The sequence below is a fragment of the Solanum stenotomum genome, chromosome 6 (assembly GCF_019186545.1).
Source record: "Solanum stenotomum isolate F172 chromosome 6, ASM1918654v1, whole genome shotgun sequence".
In the NCBI taxonomy this organism is placed as follows: Eukaryota; Viridiplantae; Streptophyta; class Magnoliopsida; order Solanales; family Solanaceae; genus Solanum; species Solanum stenotomum.
This window is the reverse complement of record NC_064287.1, coordinates 59266185-59288099: the sequence shown is the minus strand read 5'-3', so window position 1 is coordinate 59288099 and position 21915 is coordinate 59266185. Positions and strand designations below refer to the sequence as shown.

At 31.3% G+C, this 21915-nt stretch overlaps 3 protein-coding genes across 3 annotated transcripts; all 3 read left to right on the top strand.

Moving 5' to 3' along the window:
• The first annotated feature begins 2992 nt into the window (after positions 1 to 2992).
• Positions 2993 to 5238, top strand: LOC125868223 (60S ribosomal protein L35-like). Its single transcript, XM_049548855.1, has 4 exons — positions 2993 to 3123; positions 3436 to 3571; positions 4205 to 4361; positions 5013 to 5238. Exons 1-4 carry the CDS (start codon positions 3120 to 3122, stop codon positions 5085 to 5087), a joined length of 372 nt encoding a protein of 123 aa, XP_049404812.1. The 5' UTR covers positions 2993 to 3119; the 3' UTR covers positions 5088 to 5238.
• A 3866-nt stretch (positions 5239 to 9104) lies between these two features.
• Positions 9105 to 11112, top strand: LOC125867873 (exocyst complex component EXO70H1-like). The gene has a single exon (XM_049548462.1). It carries the CDS (start codon positions 9169 to 9171, stop codon positions 11110 to 11112), a length of 1944 nt encoding a protein of 647 aa, XP_049404419.1. The 5' UTR covers positions 9105 to 9168.
• A 4781-nt stretch (positions 11113 to 15893) lies between these two features.
• Positions 15894 to 20638, top strand: LOC125866850 (ankyrin repeat-containing protein ITN1). The gene is made up of 4 exons (XM_049547215.1): positions 15894 to 16057; positions 17223 to 17717; positions 18558 to 18967; positions 19470 to 20638. Exons 1-4 carry the CDS (start codon positions 16036 to 16038, stop codon positions 20295 to 20297), a joined length of 1755 nt encoding a protein of 584 aa, XP_049403172.1. The 5' UTR covers positions 15894 to 16035; the 3' UTR covers positions 20298 to 20638.
• The last annotated feature ends 1277 nt before the right edge of the window (positions 20639 to 21915 follow it).

Genomic DNA, 21915 nt, shown 5'->3' with positions numbered 1-21915 from the left:
TAAATTATGATATATATTTTGGTAACTGATTTGGTGAAAATGTTTGTCTAGACCACTAATGTATGTCTCTTCAGTCGTTTTGAATACTAGCATGATTAGCAGTAAATATTTTGGTACATTGATTGGTGTCATAAGTTGCCTGATTTGGTATAGCTAACAAAATTGAAGAATTATTAAATTGGTTATAAAGCTTACTGATTTGTGATGGTAAATTATTATGTGTAATTGTTAGTTGAGATGGTGTAGATGATTTGGTGTAATTTAATTACTTTATAATTAGGAACACCATTCTGCTAATTTTGGAAATTGATTAATAATTTACAATTTTACAGAAAATTACGTGGATTACAGTATTGAATGAGTGATATATGATGCAAACACCAATTGCAAGAAAGCAACCAGACAGACCACCAAATAATGATCGTAAGAAGGAATTCAATGAAGGAAAATGCAAGAAAAGTAAAGTCACTTGTAGTAAATGTGGTACACCCGGGCATAACAAGAAGACTTGCCCCAAATTTGCGGATCAAGCTTAACAATAGTGTGTTGTTTTTATTTTATTTTTACTTAAAACATTATGTAGTTGAAACTTTTAGTTTTATGTTGGTAGGATGAATCATATTATTGGTGTATTGAATGATAGAAACATTCATGTTTGCGAGTTTTTGATATTAACTTGTCTTTTTTATGCACAAATCTATTTATGTAAATGGTTATGAAATAATTGTCAATTTTAATAATAGAAAACTATGATTTCTCTAATATTGGTGTGGTATTCAAAAAATATTATCTATAATATGATATTGATTTAATTATCGTTGTAAGGTTCGTGTGTAATCCTATCCTTACAATACTATCAAAATTGCGGAAAATAAACCTCCATGTGTATTCCTATCCTTACGATACTGTTGAAAGAAACTGAATCAAAGATTTTAATTGGTTTACGATTTGTATTTAGTGAAGTATCTTGATATTTTTTACGTGAACCTTTTGATTCTTAGTCTATATGATATCTAGCACTGTTCCAATATCTATTGAGCAACTTTCACGTTTAAAAAATTTGAAGGTAAAAAATAACAATGGTGAAATTAAGATGAACAGAATTCAGAGAGAGAAGAAGAACAAAGAAGAAGGAAGAAGAACATGGAAGAGAGAAGTTTTAAAATTTTCAAGAATATAAAACTGCATATGAAGTAACAATTTCTTGGAAAACTGAAGAGGTGGAAAGGTAAAAAAAAATATTTGAAAAACTAAGTAATAACCATTAATTGGTGAGATAAATTTAATAGATGATTACCATCCCCCAAAAATAGGCACAGAATCCCCAAAAAATGATATACTAAAATTGAAAATAAATAAATAATTAAAAACGAAAATTAATTAAATATGCTATGTTTGTAATTTAGAAACTTTATTTGTAATTAAAAATAAATATGTGTATATATTGTTAATTAAAGTCTTAACTAGTATACTTTTGTAAATTTCACAAATAATTAACCATGGTTAAGGTTTAAGAAGTGTATAGTAAACAAGATATGTAGTGGTATAATAATTTTGGTTATCTACTTATTTAGGAGTTGAGTAGTTGGTACATGAATATTGAGTTACAATTTTAGAAAACTAATAACAAATTTCATTTATGTGCTTTTAAATTGGTATTATGTATAGAATTTGATAAAATCACCTTCAAACAATCACGTTGAATGTTTGTATGATTAAAATTCAGGCATTCAATATTTTTCTAGTTAATAATCCTATAAATTCAAGCAAAAATATTAAAAAATTATTGCTACAACTTTAAATTGAAAGTTGTACAACTTCAGTCTCAAACGCCAAAAGATAATTTCCAAGTGGCTAAACATGCATAACTCTATATACTACAACTATTGCTTAAATGAAAATCTTTATACAAATAGCCAACTGATTTTATTATTTATTTTCTAATCGATACACAAAAAAAATAAATAGACACATATTCTCATAGACAGAGGGCCAGAAAAGATCAATGAAATATTAGAGCGCGAGCTATCTAATCTACCAACAAGTCCTGAATTTCTCATCCACGAAGGTAAACTTGGGCTCATTGAATAAAAACACTCGAGTTGAAGGCCAATGAGTGATTGCGACAACTATGGACCCCTTAACTAGGTTACACTAAAATTATATAATTATACACATATATTACATATACTTTATACAATTTTCATCTATTTTTTATTAAAACAAATTGTATGAACGACCATTTAGGTTAATTCTTGGAAAAATTGTATATAATAGCAAATTATTAATTCAAATTAAATGTTATAGCTATAATTTATTTTATTTCCAATTCGCAGCTACTGTTTCATATAATTTGCTATAGCAATTTCTCCGAGTGAAAGGACAAGAAAATGGCTGCTTCTTCGGCTGTTGTTACAAAACTGGCGGGATTCAAAAATAGAGTATACAAGAAAATTTATTTTTTTTCATGAATTTTCAAATACATATACAGATTCAACTAATACAATTTTTTATTTATATACATATTACACATATATACATATACAACTGAAAAGCACAACAAAAAGAACATATATTTATACAAATTACAGTGAGAGATTTGATATACAAACGTTTTATTTCGATTCAATTGTATACAAATTCAAATTTTATGCAGATATACAAACACATAAAATTGAATTGAGAGACTGGCAGCGATTTATACAAACGAGAGGACAACGATTTATACAAATGGCAGCCAGCGAAATTATACAAATCTGAAAAGGAGCCAGCGAGTTGTACAATCTGATGCTCCATAGCAAATATAAAGTTTGCTATGAAGCGCAATTATACAAACTATAGCTATAACATATAATTTTTATTTTTATATTTGTTATATGTGAAAGTTGCTCTTAATTCTCCGATCAGAACAATTGATCAATACGGGCTAACCCCATAATTTAACTATATGGGCCAACTAATTACTAGGCAAGTCCAGCCCAACAGAGAACTTAAGACAAAGCCCAGTATATAACCCTATAATATACCCCTAATTCCGTCCATATTCCATTTAGGGTTTCAGAATCAACACTCACGAGCCGCCGCCGCCGCCTCTGTAGCTATCTCCACCAACATCAACAATGGGTACGTATACTCAAATCACTGTAAAATCGCTAATTCTGAATCAATTTTATAGTTTTTCTTCAATATTTGTGATTTATACGGTTAAAAATAGTCTATCGTAGTGATTTTCAGTTTAGGTATAGTTTGATTGATTGATTTGTTATAATTTTGTGATTTATGATGAATTTGAACGTAAACGGAGGGGAGTTGATACAGAGGTTTCATGTAGTTGAAATTGTGATTAATTTGGAAGTGAGGAGGAGTTGATTGATTTTGCTTCGTAAATCTAATGTAGTTTTAGTGGTTAATTTTGTGTTTTTGGTGAAAATGCAGCCAGAATCAAGGTTCATGAGCTGAGGAACAAGTCGAAGCCTGATCTACTGACTCAGTTGAAGGATTTGAAGGCAGAGCTTGCTCTTCTTCGTGTTGCCAAGGTCACTGGTGGTGCTCCTAACAAGCTCTCCAAAATGTATGCATTCTGTCTTTGTTTGAGTTAGTTTAATATTTGTTTGGATTTAGTATAATTTCGCTTGAGATTTGTATATTGTGAGTGATTAGTGTGATTGCGAAAGCATACAGTTGAATGAGCTACATGTACATTACTTATCTTATATTGCACCCCGAATGACACTCGGTATGATTAACAATATTGTTCTGTATAGTTCGATCCATTAATTTCAAATTACTTTTCAAGTGTTGTCTTTTTTTTCCACTTGACATATATAATCAGTCGAGCTCGCTTCAAGTGAGTGATCGGGAGCATTGCTAGAAGCTTTGTAATATGAGAGTGAAGCAATTTGTATGCTATTATTGGCTTGTTATTAGTGAAGCTTATTATTCTAACATCGTACGGAGACTTAGTATTGGTGATCTTTTGAAATGGAGTATTGGTGTTTATACTCATAGCATGCAAGAAAAACTTTGTTGGTGGTGTCTTTGCAAGAAAAACGTAGTTGGTGGTGTATTTTCTTAGTTTGGTGACTAAACGGTAGAATGAATCAACTAATGCAAATGTTTTGGCTATTATCAATTTGAGTGTTGCATGGCTTTGTTTATAGTTTTGATATCGACCCTGATTATCTTAATGATTGTGTGGATGCAGCAAGGTGGTAAGGTTGTCTATTGCCCAGGTTCTGACTGTAATTTCACAGAAGCAAAAGTCTGCTCTTAGGGAAGTTTACAAGAACAAGAAATACCTGCCTCTTGACCTGCGCCCAAAGAAAACTAGGGCCATCCGCAAACGTTTGACCAAGCACCAGGTAGTCCTTGATTTTAGCCTTCAACTAGTGTTTATGCACTTAGAGCTATTGAGCTTCTGGGGTCTTAATTTTGCAATGCATATGTTACTCTTTGTTCTATATATGGCTTCCTCTATCCCATTAAGAATGAAACTATTGCTATTTAGTGAGTATAGTATTTATTTATTTTTGGCTACTCCTTCCGTCCTAATTTTATGGGACACACTTGCCCTTTTAGACTGAATGTCGCCTTTCGATAATTAGACACAATTTATCTTTATAATTCTCCTTAATGATATATAACCACTCAAAATACTAGGGTTTGTTTTAAACCACAAATTTCAAAAGTCTTCCATTCTTTCTTTAACTTTATGCCAAGTCAAACAGTGCCACGTAAATTGAGACAGAGGGGAGCTATGTTTGCAACACTTTTTCAAATAGTTTTAAATAGATATTGTATCCGGATCCTAACAACTTGTTACAACAGAGGGCTTTCTCTTTTTAAACAATGAATGTGGATGAGGGGTGTTTGTGATGCTATGCTGCCACAGTTTTCTTCAATATCTCCTGCATCTTCTTTTTTCTCTTTCCTAGCAATGTCATTGATACCTAACTACAAGTGTAAAACAACATAATTAATGACATTAACTTAAACTCTTTATATCCTCACAGGCATCTTTGAAGACGGAGAGGGAGAAGAAGAAGGAGATGTACTTCCCTTTGAGAAAGTATGCTATCAAAGTGTAGGCTAGGATCTAATTTCGCAGAAATTTTGGTGTTTGATTCAGGATATATATTGGCTTAAACCATTTATCATGCAAATTTTGTTTAATTTGCTTTGTTTGGCACTTGTGACATTAGAAACATGACTGATATGGAGCTTTATTTGTTCCTAGTATCAAGTGTTTGCTTTTTTTATGTTATTAAAAGTACCCTTTTCAGTAGGTATTTCATGCCATGTTGAGATTTTTATTTGATCCTAGTGGGTTTTAGAAGTCCATTTGACTTGGTTAGACAAATGATTGCTTGATTAAGTGGGGTCATGTTGCTGTTAGCACCTTGAATGGAATTCAATTAATGTCATAGTAGCAACTTACACAAGTTGATATGTACATGTCTTGTGCTCACACATATTTTTCTAAGATATCTCATGTACGAGCGCAAACAACACGTAATGTGTGGATTAAACTCATTATGATTTTACTATTTTATTGTACTATAGCTTGATATTGAAGTTTAGAAGAACAAAGGGATGAGTTTTGAATTTTGTGCCAACTAGTGGGATTGAGTTGTTTCTCAGCATTGGGTATGGAAAAATCTTTGGCAGGAACGCTTCCCTGGAGGTCCTATGTGGTGTGAAATTGGCTTAGTCGGACTTTAATTTGTGTACTAAAAACCATATGGGAAATCAAAAAGAAGAAGAAAACAACTAGTTCTTGGGGTATCTTAGGTACCGCGTGAAATTAGTCTAAACTAAAGATCCTTTAATTTTGATTAATACATTACAAAATCTTTAACAAATCAAATCTCTTTATCATTGCTTAGTCATAGATTTGAGTCGATTAGGTAGTAGTGAATAAATAAAAAAAAACAAACATTTTAGTGACCATCAACGTGCCTTTTTTTCAAAGGATTATAATAAAAGTTATGATCTTAGATTAATGACAGAAATGCAGTGGACTAATCACTAATTCTGCATTATACGTGCAACCCTCAAGATTTTCTTCTATTTTTTTTTTTTGTCTTTTATGCCTAACATTATTCAAGAATTATTGAATTGGTCCAAAACATTTTTTTGGTAACGGTCAAAAGAAATTGTTCTAATATATAGTATTATATTAGTCACTAGAGCAATTATGAAGATAAGATATGACTCGTGCTATTTATTATTAATATTAAAAATAAATAGCAAGTTCGTTTAATCAACCAAAGTTATTGTAGACATGTTTACGCGTAGCCCATGTGATTGCTCAATAAAATAATGCAAACCAACATTTTTCATTAATAAGATATTTAGTGTGATATTATAAGCCGAAGTCGGGAGAGATAGTATTGGAGCGAGGATTTGTATTAAGGAGGTTCAATATATGAAAAAATAAACACACGAAGAAGTCGAAGGGTGTTTAACATCTAATATAGATATGTTTAATCCCTTTCGACTTCTTCGTGTGTTTGCTTTTTCATATTTTGAACTTCCTTAATTCGTGCAAATTTTGGCTCCATACTTTACTTATGATATATATAAAATAATTTTAATTGTGTATAAATAATGTAATCTTCCATCAAAAGAGATTCAAATGACCCCCTCAATCCTACTTTGTTTCGCCCCTGTGGAGAGGGTGATATGTATAAATCTTACTGCTATTTTTGTGAGGTGCATAGATTGTTTCGTATAAAGATACCAAGTACACAAGAAAAATTGTTAACCTTTTTTTTCTTTCTCAAAATCAATGGTATTTGGACTAGTTTACGTATAATTTCTGTTTATAGTATAGGTGTCGGATAGTTCATCCTATCAATATATGTATCAGGTAACTTTAGTTGTGTTTGGGCCACGTATTGGGTAACTTTAATGGTGCTCGAGCCATATATCAGATAACTTTGATGGTATTTGTCTTGTTTGTGCACAACCCAATAAATAACGAAGATATATAACTCAACCCATCAGACTTGAGCAAATGAACCAAAAAAACTCATAATTTTCTCTATTTTATTGATCACTAGGATACACCTTCGCTTAAAAGCGAAATAATTTTTTTCTTAAAAATAATTTCAACATTAGAAATTATTAGCTAGAAAAATATAGCTTTAATGGAATAAGCAATTTGACTGTAATTTCCAATTGGAAGTCATTTTAATGAACTGAAAGTCGTTTTATTGTTAAAGGTGCACCCATGTTCCATATAAATTAGTTAGTCAATATCTATTTATTCAAAATATAATTATTGCTATTAAGAAAAAAATATATAACAAAATGTACACTTAAATCATTTGGAAAAAACAAGCCCATTTTATCTAGAAGACAAATATTTTCCAACTGAAAAAAAAAAAGAATATATGGTTATTTGCTTCTTTTTTTCTCCCGATCTTTAATTATGTCTCTCATAATAAATAATTTTTGTTGGATACAGTTTTATATTTTTTTATATAACATTTCACAAGTTATATAATGATTTCAAGTTTTAAAGAATTTATGTTCCACTAGGCATAAGTTCCACTGTTAAATAATAAAAATTAAAAATTAATTCAATATCAATTTATTTAAAGGACAATGATGAAATGGTCACAACTGAAAAAACCATAATACCAACCCCCATACAACACCTTCCAGGTTGTTTCCTTAGTCAAACTAATTACATTATCTGTGAAAATAGGAAATAATAATAATAATAATAAAGTAATGATATTTTTCATATTATCTATTTAATATGTGAATATAGAACTTATACCAAAATTCCATGAAAAAATGTGGAAGCATCTAATGGAAAAGAGGTGGCTTGGCATGGAAGAAATGAGTGGTGTTGAATTAGAATTTAAAATTTATGGCTTTTATATCGATCTGTTTAGATAAATATGTATTATAAATATGAGGTTACAGTTAAATACATATAAATATTCAATGGATTTCTTAATATATACACATAGTTTGGATAAAAATCATTATGTCATGTGAATCGATAACTTAGAAGCTAGGTTTGCTGCCCCCTAGTCTAAGATACAATTGTGAAAATCTTGAGCAAATTATAAATTGAAAAGCCATAAGGTAGGAGTGATTAAATTATAGCTTGGATCGATTTTGGCTCATAAACATTTCGAATGTATACTAAATACGTAGATAAGTCAAAAGATGTTTATATAAATCAGTTTGATCAATTTGTCGTTTACCCAAACACCCTCTAAATTTCTCTAGATCTAACATAACAACTTTAGGGCATTATAAAAATATACAATGGACAAGAGGATCCTTGATGCGATAGTAAGAGCTGCCGCCAGTGACCTGCTGGTCATAAGTTCAAACTGTAGAAAAATTTTATTGTAGGAACACAAAGTAAGACTATGTACAAATTATAATATACAATACGATTCGATCCTTCACCAAACTTGCACATACAGAAAGCTTTGTGCATTGATCTACTAGTTTCTTAAAAAATCTATTTTAATATGAACCATAAAGATTATTTTTTTGGATTTGTAATTATAGATTAGGATGACCATAGACTTTAGAATTGGTTTGTATCCATACATTGGGATGACCAGTCAAATTCAATGCCCACAACTCAACCCTCATCTTAAGGATCTAAAATTTATTTTAATAATTTTGGTGGAGTTTTGTCAAACAATATCTCAGTTCAAATCAAGGACTTAAAATTGCTCTTACAACCAATATTGGTTATAATCAAATGACTGTAATTCCTCTATCCTTAATCAGATATTTCAGGTTCAGTCCCGAAAAAAAAAATCATGTTTGGAGTGCCACCTCCAGAAATGAGCCCTCCAATTCACTAATCCAAATTAATCAAACTCTATTACAGATATCGAACACCAAGTGGGAAACCGAAAAAGAAAAAATATGCTCTTAGAACATGCAATTGTCAACAAATCCAGCTGTATTGGCTCTTTCTTACCTCAAAGTTTCAAAAAAAAAATCTAAAGTCTTAATCAAGTCCATTTAGTGTACCAAGTCAATTTTTCCCTCTTCTATTTAAACTCTCTTATCATAACTATTATTCCTACACCAAATATTCACAATAACTTTCTTTACTACAAGATCAAGAATTATTACTCTTTCGTTTCGATACAAAAATAAATAAATATTTTTTTTCACAAAATGGCGATTCTTGACATGTCTAAGAGAGAACCATCATCACCATCGACACCACAGAGAGCCAAGAAGAGCCTATTCTCTTTCGCGAAAACCACTTCATCCTTCTCTTCCTTTTCTAGTCATATACCTCCTCAGAAACCTTCGTTGACATTCTCTCGATCTATCATGGAAGAGAATATTGATAACGCGGACACTATTATCAAAAAATGGGATCATAAAGAATCGTCTAACGAAAAATTCACTTCACTCTTTCAAGAAGACAGAAAAGAAGCCAAAGAATACATTCAATGTATCAAAGACTTGAAAAAAGCTATGCATTTTTTTGTTACACAACATGCAACTTGTAACAAACTTGTACTTGCACAAAACTTGATGCAAAAGGCTATGAAAAGACTAGAAAATGAATTTTACCAAATTTTGTCAACAAAAAAGGAGCATTTGGATCCTGAATCAGTATCCAAGTCTAGTCAATCCTCACACATATCGAGGTCAATTTCAGTTGATTCAGAAGAATCAACTGACCCCGGAAATGAGATTCAGCACACTACTGGTGCTGAATCCATTTCTGAGGCTGAACATCTTTCACTTCTAACAATGTCTGATCTCAAAATGATCGCAGATTGTATGATTGGCTCTGGCTATGCAAAAGAGTGTTGGAAGATCTACAGGATCATCAGGAAATCTATCGTCGATGAAGGACTCTATCGTCTTGGAATTGAATCGCGTAGCTCAGCTTATGTTAACGCGATGAAACCAAATGTTCTCGAACATCAAGTCAAGCATTGGATTGATTCAACTAAAATCGCGGTGAAAATACTCTTCTATGGAGAGAGGTTTCTTTGTGATCATGTTTTTTCAACCTCGAAAACAATCAATGAAACATGTTTTAGTGATATAGCCAAAGAAGGAGGAATCGTTTTGCTTAAATTTCCTGAGCTCGTTGCAAAGACGAAGAAATCACATGAAAAGATTTTTCTTTTAATGGATTTGCACGAAGCAATAGCTGAACTATTGCCAGAGATCGAATCAATCTTCTCGTTTGATTCGATCTCATCTGTCAAAGTTCAAGCTATTTCGTCATTAAATAAACTTAAGATCTCTGTTCTAAGTATCATCTCTGATTTCGAGCTGTCAATACAGAGGAATTCCTTGAAAACACCAGTTCCTGGTGGGGGAATTCATCCGTTAACCAACTCTGTTTCGGATTACTTGGCTTCGTTAGCAAGCTACAATGGAGTCCTCTCATATATCATTTCTGACTCTACATCAACGAAATTTGCTGAAACTTATTTCGACAGTGCATTGATAAGTGAAACGCCCGAAAATTCATCAGTCTGTGCTAAATTGGCTTGGATTGTACTCGTTCTGCTTTGCAAACTCGATTGCAAAGCAGAGTTGTACAATGACATCGCGTTATCCTATCTCTTCTTAGCTAACAATATCCAATTCATTATCGAGAGGGTACGTGGAAGTACCCTCAAGATCATATTGGGAGATGAATGGATATTGAACTTGGAGAGAAAGGTAAAGTTATATTCAACAAAATACGAAAATGTAGCTTGGAATAAGGTGTTTATGTGTTTGCCTCAGAGTTTAGATCCCTCGATTTCCTCTGATACGATTAAGGAACACTTCAAACGATTCAATGAATCGTTTGAAGCAACGTATCAGAGACAGAAATCGTGGGTTGTACCTGATGGGACTCTACGAGACGAGATCAAAGTATCGATTGCAAGAAAATTGGTGCCTTTTTATAGGGATTTTTATGAGTACTATATGGTAGTATTGAGTGGGGAAAAAGATTTGGAGGTGTTGGTAAGATTTTCACCTGATAATATTGGGAATTGTTTGTCTGATTTATTTCATGAAAATGTTAGGTCAAGGAGTTTAATATTGTCATCATCAACATCATTGCCAAACTCATGTGTTTGGCAATGTATTTCTTAAAAATGTGTAGTAAGTACTATATGTTGCTCAAACTCTTCAAAAATGTTATTGGATCCTCGAAAAGTAATGTGTTTTTTGGGGATACCATACATGTGGGACAATGTTTTTGAAGAGGTCCGAGCAACATAGATTACAAGTTGTTGATTTTAATACTAAAAGTTCTCTCAAATCTTGCAGAATTATAGGTAAATTGTGTGCTTGATTGCCCATGAGTTCTATTTTCAATCGAGAAGTATTAAACTAATAAATGTTGTGGGATTCTCAAAAAATAGTTTATTTTTGAAGGATTTGATACTGATGTGACAATATTTTTGAAAAGGTAAGAGCAACATAGATTACAAGTTGTTGATTTCAATACTAAAAAGTTCCCTCCCTAAAAAATAAGTAATTTGTGTGCCTGATTGTCCATGAGTTCTATCTTGAATCGAGCAGTATTAAATAATTATATTAAATTTTATTGCCAAAGAGATATATTTACTAAAACATTATGAATGAATTTGTTACTTTTTTTCTAGCATTACGAAATATATTTTTACTTTTTTTTCTTTGTTGCACATTTTTAAAACTAAAAGCCCACCTTTTAACCTCGATTAGCGCTTAAAGCCCAATTAGGTTTGGAGTGTTATTGAAAGATTTTTGCCTTTGATAACACTTCTAGTTGCTGCCTATAAGGATTTTACAATATTAATCAGAATGCTAGATAATGAAAATAAAATTGAATAATGTTGAATGCATAACAAAAGTATTTTTGGCTATGTTTGTTCAAACTTTTTAAAAATATTAACGAATGTTTCTCAAATTATTAAAAAATAAATCAAGAAAAACATATTTATCATATGTTGTTTTCTTTTTGTTTTATTTGGGCCGGTCACTATTGGGTCGGCTAAATTTTGTTGGGCCTCTTTTTTTCATTATATAAAATCGGCCCAATGGATATATTAACTTCTTTTTTTAAAAAGAAAAGGAAAGAAAGTAGGGAAACTACATAAATGGGCCATAAAATTCAAAATAACTACAAGTTCATACCCAAATCCAAAGTAATTCCTGAAATATTCATTCTCTCATAAATAATTACACTCCATACGCTCCACTCGTTAAGAGTGATGTAACTGATACTAAATCGGTATGATATAATGTATTGGTATCATTAAGGTTGATGATTTCACTAGAATTTTTCAATCCTTCTAAGGTATCATTTTTAATTATTTTTTCTGCATCTTCAGTTAATCCTGAAAACCAGTCATTCACCTTTCCGATAAAAGTATTTATCATGATGATGTATTTTTTTTCATCTGTATAATTTCCTTTTCCTAATAGGAAGTATAGGAGCGTATTTTGAGACCATAGGTCTAAGCTGTGTTCCGGATCTCTTTTACATTCGAGATCTTTGCAGGGGTAATTACACTCTACAATTCACAGACAGAGACTGTGAATTGCCGGTAACATGGTGTAATTACCACCTGATTACTTTTTAATTTCTTTTTTTTTAATTTCTATTTTTATTTTTTTGTTTTAATACTTCTATTATTTTAAGTTCTTTTTTTATTTTTATTATTCTAAAAATTTGCAAAAAATTATTTTTTATTTTATATTATTATATTTCATTTTCTTCTTATTCTCAACCTTACTTTACGTGATTCTATGTAATTTTCTTGTATTATCTATTTCTTTATGCCATGCTTATTTTCTCATTAGCATAATTTTATTAGTATTCTAATTTTTAAATTAAAATAAAATTTATTGTTAAGTAAGGTTATAGACTTACGTTTTCTTTATTAAGAAAAAATAAAAATAAATCATATTTATTGCTATGTTGAAATTTGTTATAAGAGTATTATGTTAAATTTTTTTATTTGAATTTATAAGAACTATGTTATATTTTCAGTTTCATTTGTTTTAGTAATATTGAATATACATTGCACGTGATTTTTAATTAGACTTGATAGATTATATTTTTGTCAAACATTTAATAATTTATGACATTTTATTTATATATTATTCTTTTTATCAAACATGCATTTCACGATATTCGTAGAAACTTCATACTTTTAGTTGTTACGATCAATTCAATTGAAATATATTAATTTGAAAAAATATAAATCAATTATTTTTTCATAATATTAGTTATAGAAAATATGTTTATTAATTAATATATTTTCAAAAAATAATATGTATCTTAAATATTTAATTTAATGTCATTTATAAAGTTTCTTATTTGTCTAATATAAATTTTAAATAATTAATTTTTATTTTTAAAATTTATTATAATTTTATGATTGCAATTGTGCATCCAAACAGAACATGTGTAATTACACTGTGGTATCCAGGATATGTGTAATTACAGTGTAATTACACTGTGGCAACCAAACAGGTCAGTGTAATTATTAGACAGTGTAATTACTAGGCCGGTAATTACTACCCTAGTAATTACACCAATTCCAATTACCAAGTGGCTTTCCAAATAGATCCTTATAGTATCATTGACTAATGAGTAATTTCTTAACAAGAAACCTTAATGATACCAATACAATATATATATATATATATATATATATACTAATTTAGTATTAATTCAGCGAAATTATCAGCCTTAATGATACCAATCAAGTATATGATACTGATTTAGTATCAGTTAAGCGAAATTATCAGCCTTAATGACACCAATACAATATATGATACTGATTTAATATTAGTTAAGTGAAATTAGTAAGGGGGTATATAATGTAATTATTTAGTGGGGTATGAATGTAAATGGGTATATGTTTGTAATTATTTTGCTTTTATGGGGTGTTTGCTTATTTTTCCCAAGAAATAAATTGATAATGGAGATATTCAAGAAAGTAAACACTTCAGTTTTGAGAGTGCGTGTCTAGACACTTCAATTGACAACTAAATAGTCTAACTCGTTTCACAGTGTCTCGTGGACAACCAATATGTTGATGTGACACGTAAATTTTGAAGGTGTCTATATGATAATTTTGTAATAAGTTGGAGGCGTTCAACATTCTTCTAATATAGTGAAGACAAATTAAGATGTCTAGATGTGCATACTCAAAATTAAAATGTTTATTTGTCAGTCGAGGCCAAACTTGAGTATATATTTATGTATTATGTCTATGAATAATACTTCATTTGTCTCAATTTATATGATGCATTTTGGTTCACCATAAAGTTCAAGAAAAAAACCTTTGAAACTTATGATTTATATTAAATAATAAATATTGTATAATTATAAATCATCTCATTGAGATAAAATTAAAAATTGGACATTAAATTAATTTTATAAATAGTATATATATTTATTTATTTTTTAGATAAACTAAAACGAAAAATGAATTAGTGGTTGCTGGCCGTCTATTTTGACCAATAGGGCCAGCTTTATTATTGTGCTCTCTCTAGTTGCTCAAAATGTTTTTTTTTTTTTTTAAAAAAAAAGCTTTAATTTCTGTCCATATAAAAGAGGAAGATTTAGTTGTAGAATTTCACATATTAATTAAGGAAGATTAAAATTAACAAATTGTTTATATGATAATTGATAAAGAAAAGATAATTATATATAAATTATTTATTTTACATATAAAGGAAGTAGTTTAATTAATGTAAAGTAAACGGTGAGATAAGTTTATTCCATTGAAAATAAAAAATTATCCAAATTTATTATTTTAAGTGAAAATATGTGGTTCATAGTACATATATCTCTATATTTTATTTTTGTCCAATCAACTAAACCTTTATAAATAAAAGTATATCTATTAAAAAATCTTATCATTATTTAATTCTTGTATTATAATTTTGGATAATAATTTGCTAAACGCTATTTTCATTTATATGTTCTTATTTTAGAGATATTATTTTTCTAATACAATCAATTAAATATTTATGAAAATTTTATGATGAAATTATTTTTGTAATGCCTTCAAATGACATGTGCTTCATCACCTTCAATCTATTAGTGAAGTGTTTGTATGAAGTAAAATTCAGACAGATTAAAAAAGTGATACATGATGAGAAGAATATGTCAAATGTGATTTAGCATGAATAATAATCAAATGTTTTCATCAGTAATTGGTGATGATAATTCTATTGATGAAAGATATGAAGTTAAGACAGTCAGAATCAAATCGATGTCATATTTATAAAGTTCGTTGAACTCTGAAAGTATGGAATCAAACACTAAGTTGTGACTAAACCTAATAAGCTCAGTGGACTAGTCATTGCGAAAGAATCCGAGATCTCCATCTTCCGTTATGAGAGAACTTGAGATCTTTACCAACTACATAACTGAAGTAGATACTAGACTTAATAAGGACAAGATTATCGAATGATGCTCATTAGGATTTAACTATGAATAATCTTTTATCTACTCTTTTCAAATCATCTAAGTTTATTCATTCACTTTCAATACACTCTCATCCAAATGTTCTTAAACTCTCAAGCTTATCAAATAACATTGTTAACTGCCAACATCAAAACTCAAGCTCATTTTATTTGCTTAACTTATCATTTCATAATCTTTATTCTTGTTACCTTGTTCATATATTTTGATAATTTTAATTAATATATTCTTAAACCACGTCTATAAATTCACATGTACAATTTTAAGGGTAACTAGTGTTTACACTCACATTTTTGAGATGAATAAAAAATAATTATTGATTCTTTTGCATAAAGTTTTTTTAAATAATTAGAAATAAATAAATAAAATAAATCATTTTCAACTTGTTATTTCTCATCACTTTCCTAAATTCTGTCTTCTAGTTCCTTTTTTTTTCTTTTTCATTTAAAATATGTTTTATGCTTTTTCATCTTCCACTTTCCTTTACACTTTCCCTTTTCTCATTTCTCAAATCTGATAAAACTCTCATTTTTCTTGACTCTCCGTTTACTTCAATTCCTCTCTGAAATTAATTTTTTTCTTCTTCTATGGCTTCTCCTGTGGAAGAAGGTAACTCTAGCCCATATTTATATTTTGCATAAAAATTAAAAAATATATATTCATAATTGTTTTGATCATCAAATTATCAGTAGCTAATTTTTCGATTTTTTTTTTTGCTTTATTAGCTCAAGATTTAGTTATAAATATATGGGTATTTCATAGTTCTTTTTATTAGCTAGTTTTGAAATTTTCAGTTGTTTTCTGCTATATTTGCTGGAAATATAGTTTTAATCATCTGGGTTTGAACAAAGGAGATTAATATGGAGAAAAAATGGTTCTTTTTAAATAAATAGGAAAAAATTATCCATGGATTTATCAGTATATACTTTGGTAATTTTTAGTTTTTTTTTTTGCTTTATTAGCTGGAGATATAGATTTTAGCATATGGGTATTTTGAATGAGAGATTTATATGTAGAAAGAATGGTTCTTTGGGGGAATTTGAGTTTTTATTTTTGGTTTATTAGCTGGAGATATAGTTTTAAGCATATGGGTATTTCTTAGTAGAGATTTATATTCATTGAGTTTGTACCTTATGTTCATTGAGTTGTACCTTCCAAACAACAACAACAATATACTCGGTGTAATCACACAAGTGGAGTCTGGGGAGGTAGGATGTACACAAACCTTACATCTACCTTTGTGGGGTAGAGACGTTGTTTCTGATAGACACTCAACTGAGTTGTACCTTGCATATGTACAAAATTCTTAACTTGAGCGATTTACTATGGTGTGATTTTTCATATTATTTAGATGACAATATGCATTACTGTACCTCGATCTGAAACTAGTTGAGGAAAGCTATATCAATCCTTGAAATTGGGCCAAAGTTATCTGGTACATGTTGCTATGTTGCTTGTGGGAGGTGTGGTAGGTGGTAGGTATCTCGTAGAATTAGTGGTGGTGTGCGAAAGTTGTCCTGGACACAACGGTTATCAAAAAATTCTGAGAACAGCCACTTAGATGACAATTTGAGTTTTTTTTTGGAAAATTGAAGTTTGTTCAACGGATGAGAATAAACTTTGCAAGTTCTTTTTATGCTTCAATAGTGTTCAGTTCTGAAGACTTTATGATGGAGTTGGTTTTTTATAAGTGGTATTACAACCTGATTCTTGATTATCTAATGCTGAGTAGCTACTCTTTTTTGCTGACTAGTTCTGTTTGTGCTTATACTAGGTGAGAGAGATGTCGAGAAAGGACTGATTACTCCAACCCCAAGCCGTAACCCTCTAGCTGAGCCATCACCAACCCCATCTCCATCTTCCGCAACAGCACCAGCTCTGGTGCTTTCCAATTCTGGCAAGAGAATTGACCAAGCAGGGAAAAAGAAATATGTAAAACAGGTTACGGGAAGGCACAATGACACTGAGCTTCATTTAGCAGCTCAGAAAGGTGATCTAGCAGCAGTGAAGCAGATACTTAATGACATTGATACTCAAATGGTCGGGACGCTGAGTGGCGATGACTTTAATCAAGAGGTCGCAGAGATCAGAGCATCTGTAGTGAATGAAGTGAATGAATTAGGAGAGACAGCACTCTTTACAGCAGCAGCGAAGGGATATCTTGAGGTGTTGAAAGAATTATTAAAGTACTGCAACAAGGATACTCTTACTAAGAAGAATCGGTCAGAATTTGATCCTTTGCATATAGCTGCAAGTCAAGGACACCATGGTGAGGATCTTAGATTTCTTGATCATTCAACTTATTTATCCCTTTACAGTTCAGCTTAAACTCAGCTTGTTAACTTTTCTGATATGGAAAGATGAAGGATCGAGTTTAACAAGATGCTGGAATATTGAAAAAATTGCTAACCAAGTTTTATGTCTCCCCCATAATCTTATTAAGATTTGACAATGTACTTGCTTTACTTTACATTGAAAAGGGAAAGTATGCCTTGAAGTTGCAATGTTAAAAACCGGTCGTAGCTTTCGTAATACATAAATAAACACTCAAACTTGGCTTTGACTGGAAAGTAAGCGCTCCAACTTTGAGAGTGCACATCTAGACACCTCAACTTGGTGTTACTTTACATTGAAGGTGTCTAAATGATCATTTGGTAAGTTGGAGTGTACTACTGACACATTGGAAACGAGTTGAGGTATCTAGGTGTGCATACTCAAAGTTAGAGTGCTAAGTGCTTAGTTGTCGGTTGAGACCAACTTTAAGTGTCTGTTTATGTATTATGTCTAAACTAAATTCTGATTTGAACCCGAACACCCCCCTACCCAATCCCTTACTTGTCAAAAGAGGGTATTATCCTTGAAGAGATCTTGTTTTAGAATGTCATGCCTTCAGTCTGAGCAGGCTGATGCTGGTTGGTATTGAAGGTTCAAACTTTTTGAATTGACCTACTGCAACCTTGAAATTGCCAAAAATGCGTGTGGAGAATTATGCAGTAAACATTCAGGAAAAAACTCTACAGTTCAGTAAAATATTGAAGATGGATAAGTTTCATGGTGCCAGAAGATACTAATTATTGGACAAAGACTTATTTTTGCGTTCTTATGACAGGAATCGTCCAATTGCTTTTAGAGCATGATACCGGACTAAGTAAAACATTTGGCCCTTCAAATGCAACCCCTCTTATAACTGCTGCCTCAAGAGGACATATTGCAGTGGTCAATGAACTGCTGTCAAAGGATTGCACCTTACTGGAAATTTCTAGGTCCAATGGTAAAAATGCATTGCATTTAGCTGCCAGACAAGGGCACGTGGAAATTGTAAAGGCTTTGCTTGACAGAGATCCACAATTGGCCAGGAGGACGGATAAGAAAGGACAAACTGCATTGCATATGGCTGTAAAGGGAATCAGTTGTGAGGTGGTGATATTGCTTCTCGAGGCTGATGCTGCTATAGTTATGCTTCCAGACAAGTTTGGCAACACAGCATTACACATAGCTACCCGGAAAAAACGCGCTGAGGTATATAATCTGTTACTCAAACATGAAACTTTTGTGTAATACTTCTTCGCCCCATCCTTCACACCAAATATGACATCACTATTCCTCTAATGTTCTCTGTTTGTAATGCATGGTGTGCTTCAAAGCATGACACAAACTTACTATTCCATGTGATCGATGAGAAGAAAATTGTTGTTAAATCTGATGTTTCTCTTTCCTAATAAAAGATGTTATTGTTAAATTTGGTTTATTGAATGGATTATGGTCAAGTTTGTTGGTGCATGTCTGTAAGATTATATAAAATATTAGATCACCATTTGTTCGATTGTTTCAATAATCATGGTCCTTGGCCACATTGGTTCATCTTGATAATGAAATACTGCATGGTATCCATTCTTTTGTGCTAGCTGAACCACTCCCCTTCTTGCTTTTAAGATCTGACTGTTGGAACTTACTGGCTTTATCACCTCTTATAGATAATGATATTGTGATTGATAGTCAATTTTAAACTTTTGTTGTGCAGATAGTAAGAGAGTTGCTACGCCTGCCTGATAGTAATGTTAATGCACTGAACAGAGATCACAAAACAGCTCTTGACATAGCTGAAGATCTTCCACTCTCTGAAGAATCCTCAGATATAAAGGAGTGTTTATACAAATATGGAGCTGTTAGAGCTAATGAATTGAACCAACCAAGGGATGAGTTGAGGAAAACTGTCAGTCAGATCAAGAAAGATATTCACACACAGCTTGAACAAACTAAGAGGACAAATAAAAATGTCCACGGAATTGCTAAAGAGCTTAGAAAGCTCCATCGAGAAGGGATTAATAATGCAACGAATTCTGTGACAGTTGTTGCTGTTCTCTTTGCCACAGTTGCCTTTGCTGCTATTTTTACTGTGCCTGGAGGTGATGATGATCATGGAGTGGCTGTGGTTGCGAGCACTGCTTCTTTTAAGATCTTCTTCATCTTCAACGCCCTTGCTCTTTTTACATCTCTTGCTGTTGTCGTAGTTCAGATTACATTGGTTAGAGGAGAAACTAAGGCTGAAAGAAGAGTTGTCGAGGTGATTAACAAATTGATGTGGTTGGCTTCTGTCTGCACTTCAGTGGCATTTATGGCATCCTCTTATATAGTGGTCGGTCGCAAGTATGAATGGGCTGCAATATTGGTAACAGCAGTAGGAGGAATAATAATGGCCGGGGTTCTTGGAACCATGACTTACTATGTGGTAAGATCAAGGAAGAAAAGATCGATAAGGAAGAAGGAAAAACATGCTAGAAGTGGTTCCAACTCATGGTACCACTCCGAGTTCTCTAATTCTGACATCGACAGGATTTACGCCCTTTGATGTGGAGAGTTTCAACTTGATGAGGAAACGAAATTGTTCCAGTGTTGTATGTAGTGAAACACGAATTCTGGAGAGACCGATGAACACCAACTCATATCCTTCCATCCTATCCCTGCATCTGGAGGAACTGCAAGTTTCAAATGAAGATGTTTGATCTGTTCATAATTGGAAGGGAGGTTCCATTTTACGTGTATCATCGTGTCAAGTGTCAACCAATAAGACTTCTATCCCGAGCCAGAACAATGGCGATGATGTATAATTCTAAGCTAAACTCATGGAACTGTAGATTGTAATTTTTGGCATTGGGATCTATATATTCCCATTGATCTAGAATGGGAAAAGATTATGTATCATCATATCATATTCATATGGGAAAAGGGATGAATATACCCCAAACTATCATAAATGGTATGCAAATATCTTCCGTCATACCTTTGGGACATTGGTGCCCTTGCCGTCCAAAAGTTAGAGCATATATATCCTTTATACTAACAAATATACACGTGTCATAATCTTATCCGCCGATTCGATATTTATTAAATATCGGATCGACAGATAAGATTGTGCCACGTGTCCCTATTTAGTCTTCCGTTAGAGTGAAGGGCATATATGCTTTAGTTTTTGGACGGCAGGGGCACGAATGTCCCAAAAGTATGACGGAGGGTATCTGCATACCATTTACGATAGTTCGGGGGTATATTTGTCTTTTTTCTCTATTCGTATTCATTCATTCATATTCATATATTATTAAAGGTGGGAAGCTCCAACCTTCAAAGTTGGATTATCATTTTGCCCCTCCACTCAATAAAAAATTATAAAACATCTAATTAATTTGAATATTAAATAAAAAGCATATCATATAGTAAATGTTCCAAGTGGGAAAGTATAACATCAAAAAATGAAAGACGAAAATGTCCGTATAAAGTTGCTAGACATTTTTACCCTTTTTAAAAACTTAATTAGTTATTTTATATTTAATCATATTATATTGTATTAACTTTTATCATCAACGTCGAATTACAATTTCATCATTGCAATAAATCAAAATATCATAAACCATTTAATTAAATATTATACAATCATATTTTAATTACTTGAAGGTTGAAATACAAGTTCAACATAGTATAAAATTTACAGCCCTTTATTGAATTAAAATCAAATTTAATAAGAGTAATGTTTAAATAACATAAATAGTGAGTAAACAAAAAACTCAACAATCATATTTTAATCCTCCACATTCAATTCTCCCTAAATGTGTGAAACTAATTTATTCGCTCGTGCTATCCATTTTGACAAATCAAGATAAGACAATTTTTTTTGCCTATTATATCCTCAATTAATTGCATTGAAAAATATAAAACTTTTTGAAAATTCTAAGTTTTTAATTCATTCCTCATAATTAATAGAGATAAAATAGTAAACTTACTATGTCAAATATTATCATAGGTGTCAATTCAAAAGTGAACAAGTAATCAAGGACAAAGAGAGTTAAGTTGAACAATTTCTTCTTTAATAGGTCAATTTTATTTTTTCACCTCTTATGAGCATATGTAATGTAACTTACACATATTTTTTGCCTCTAAAAACCTTCATTTATAACAATATGAATTACCTCAAT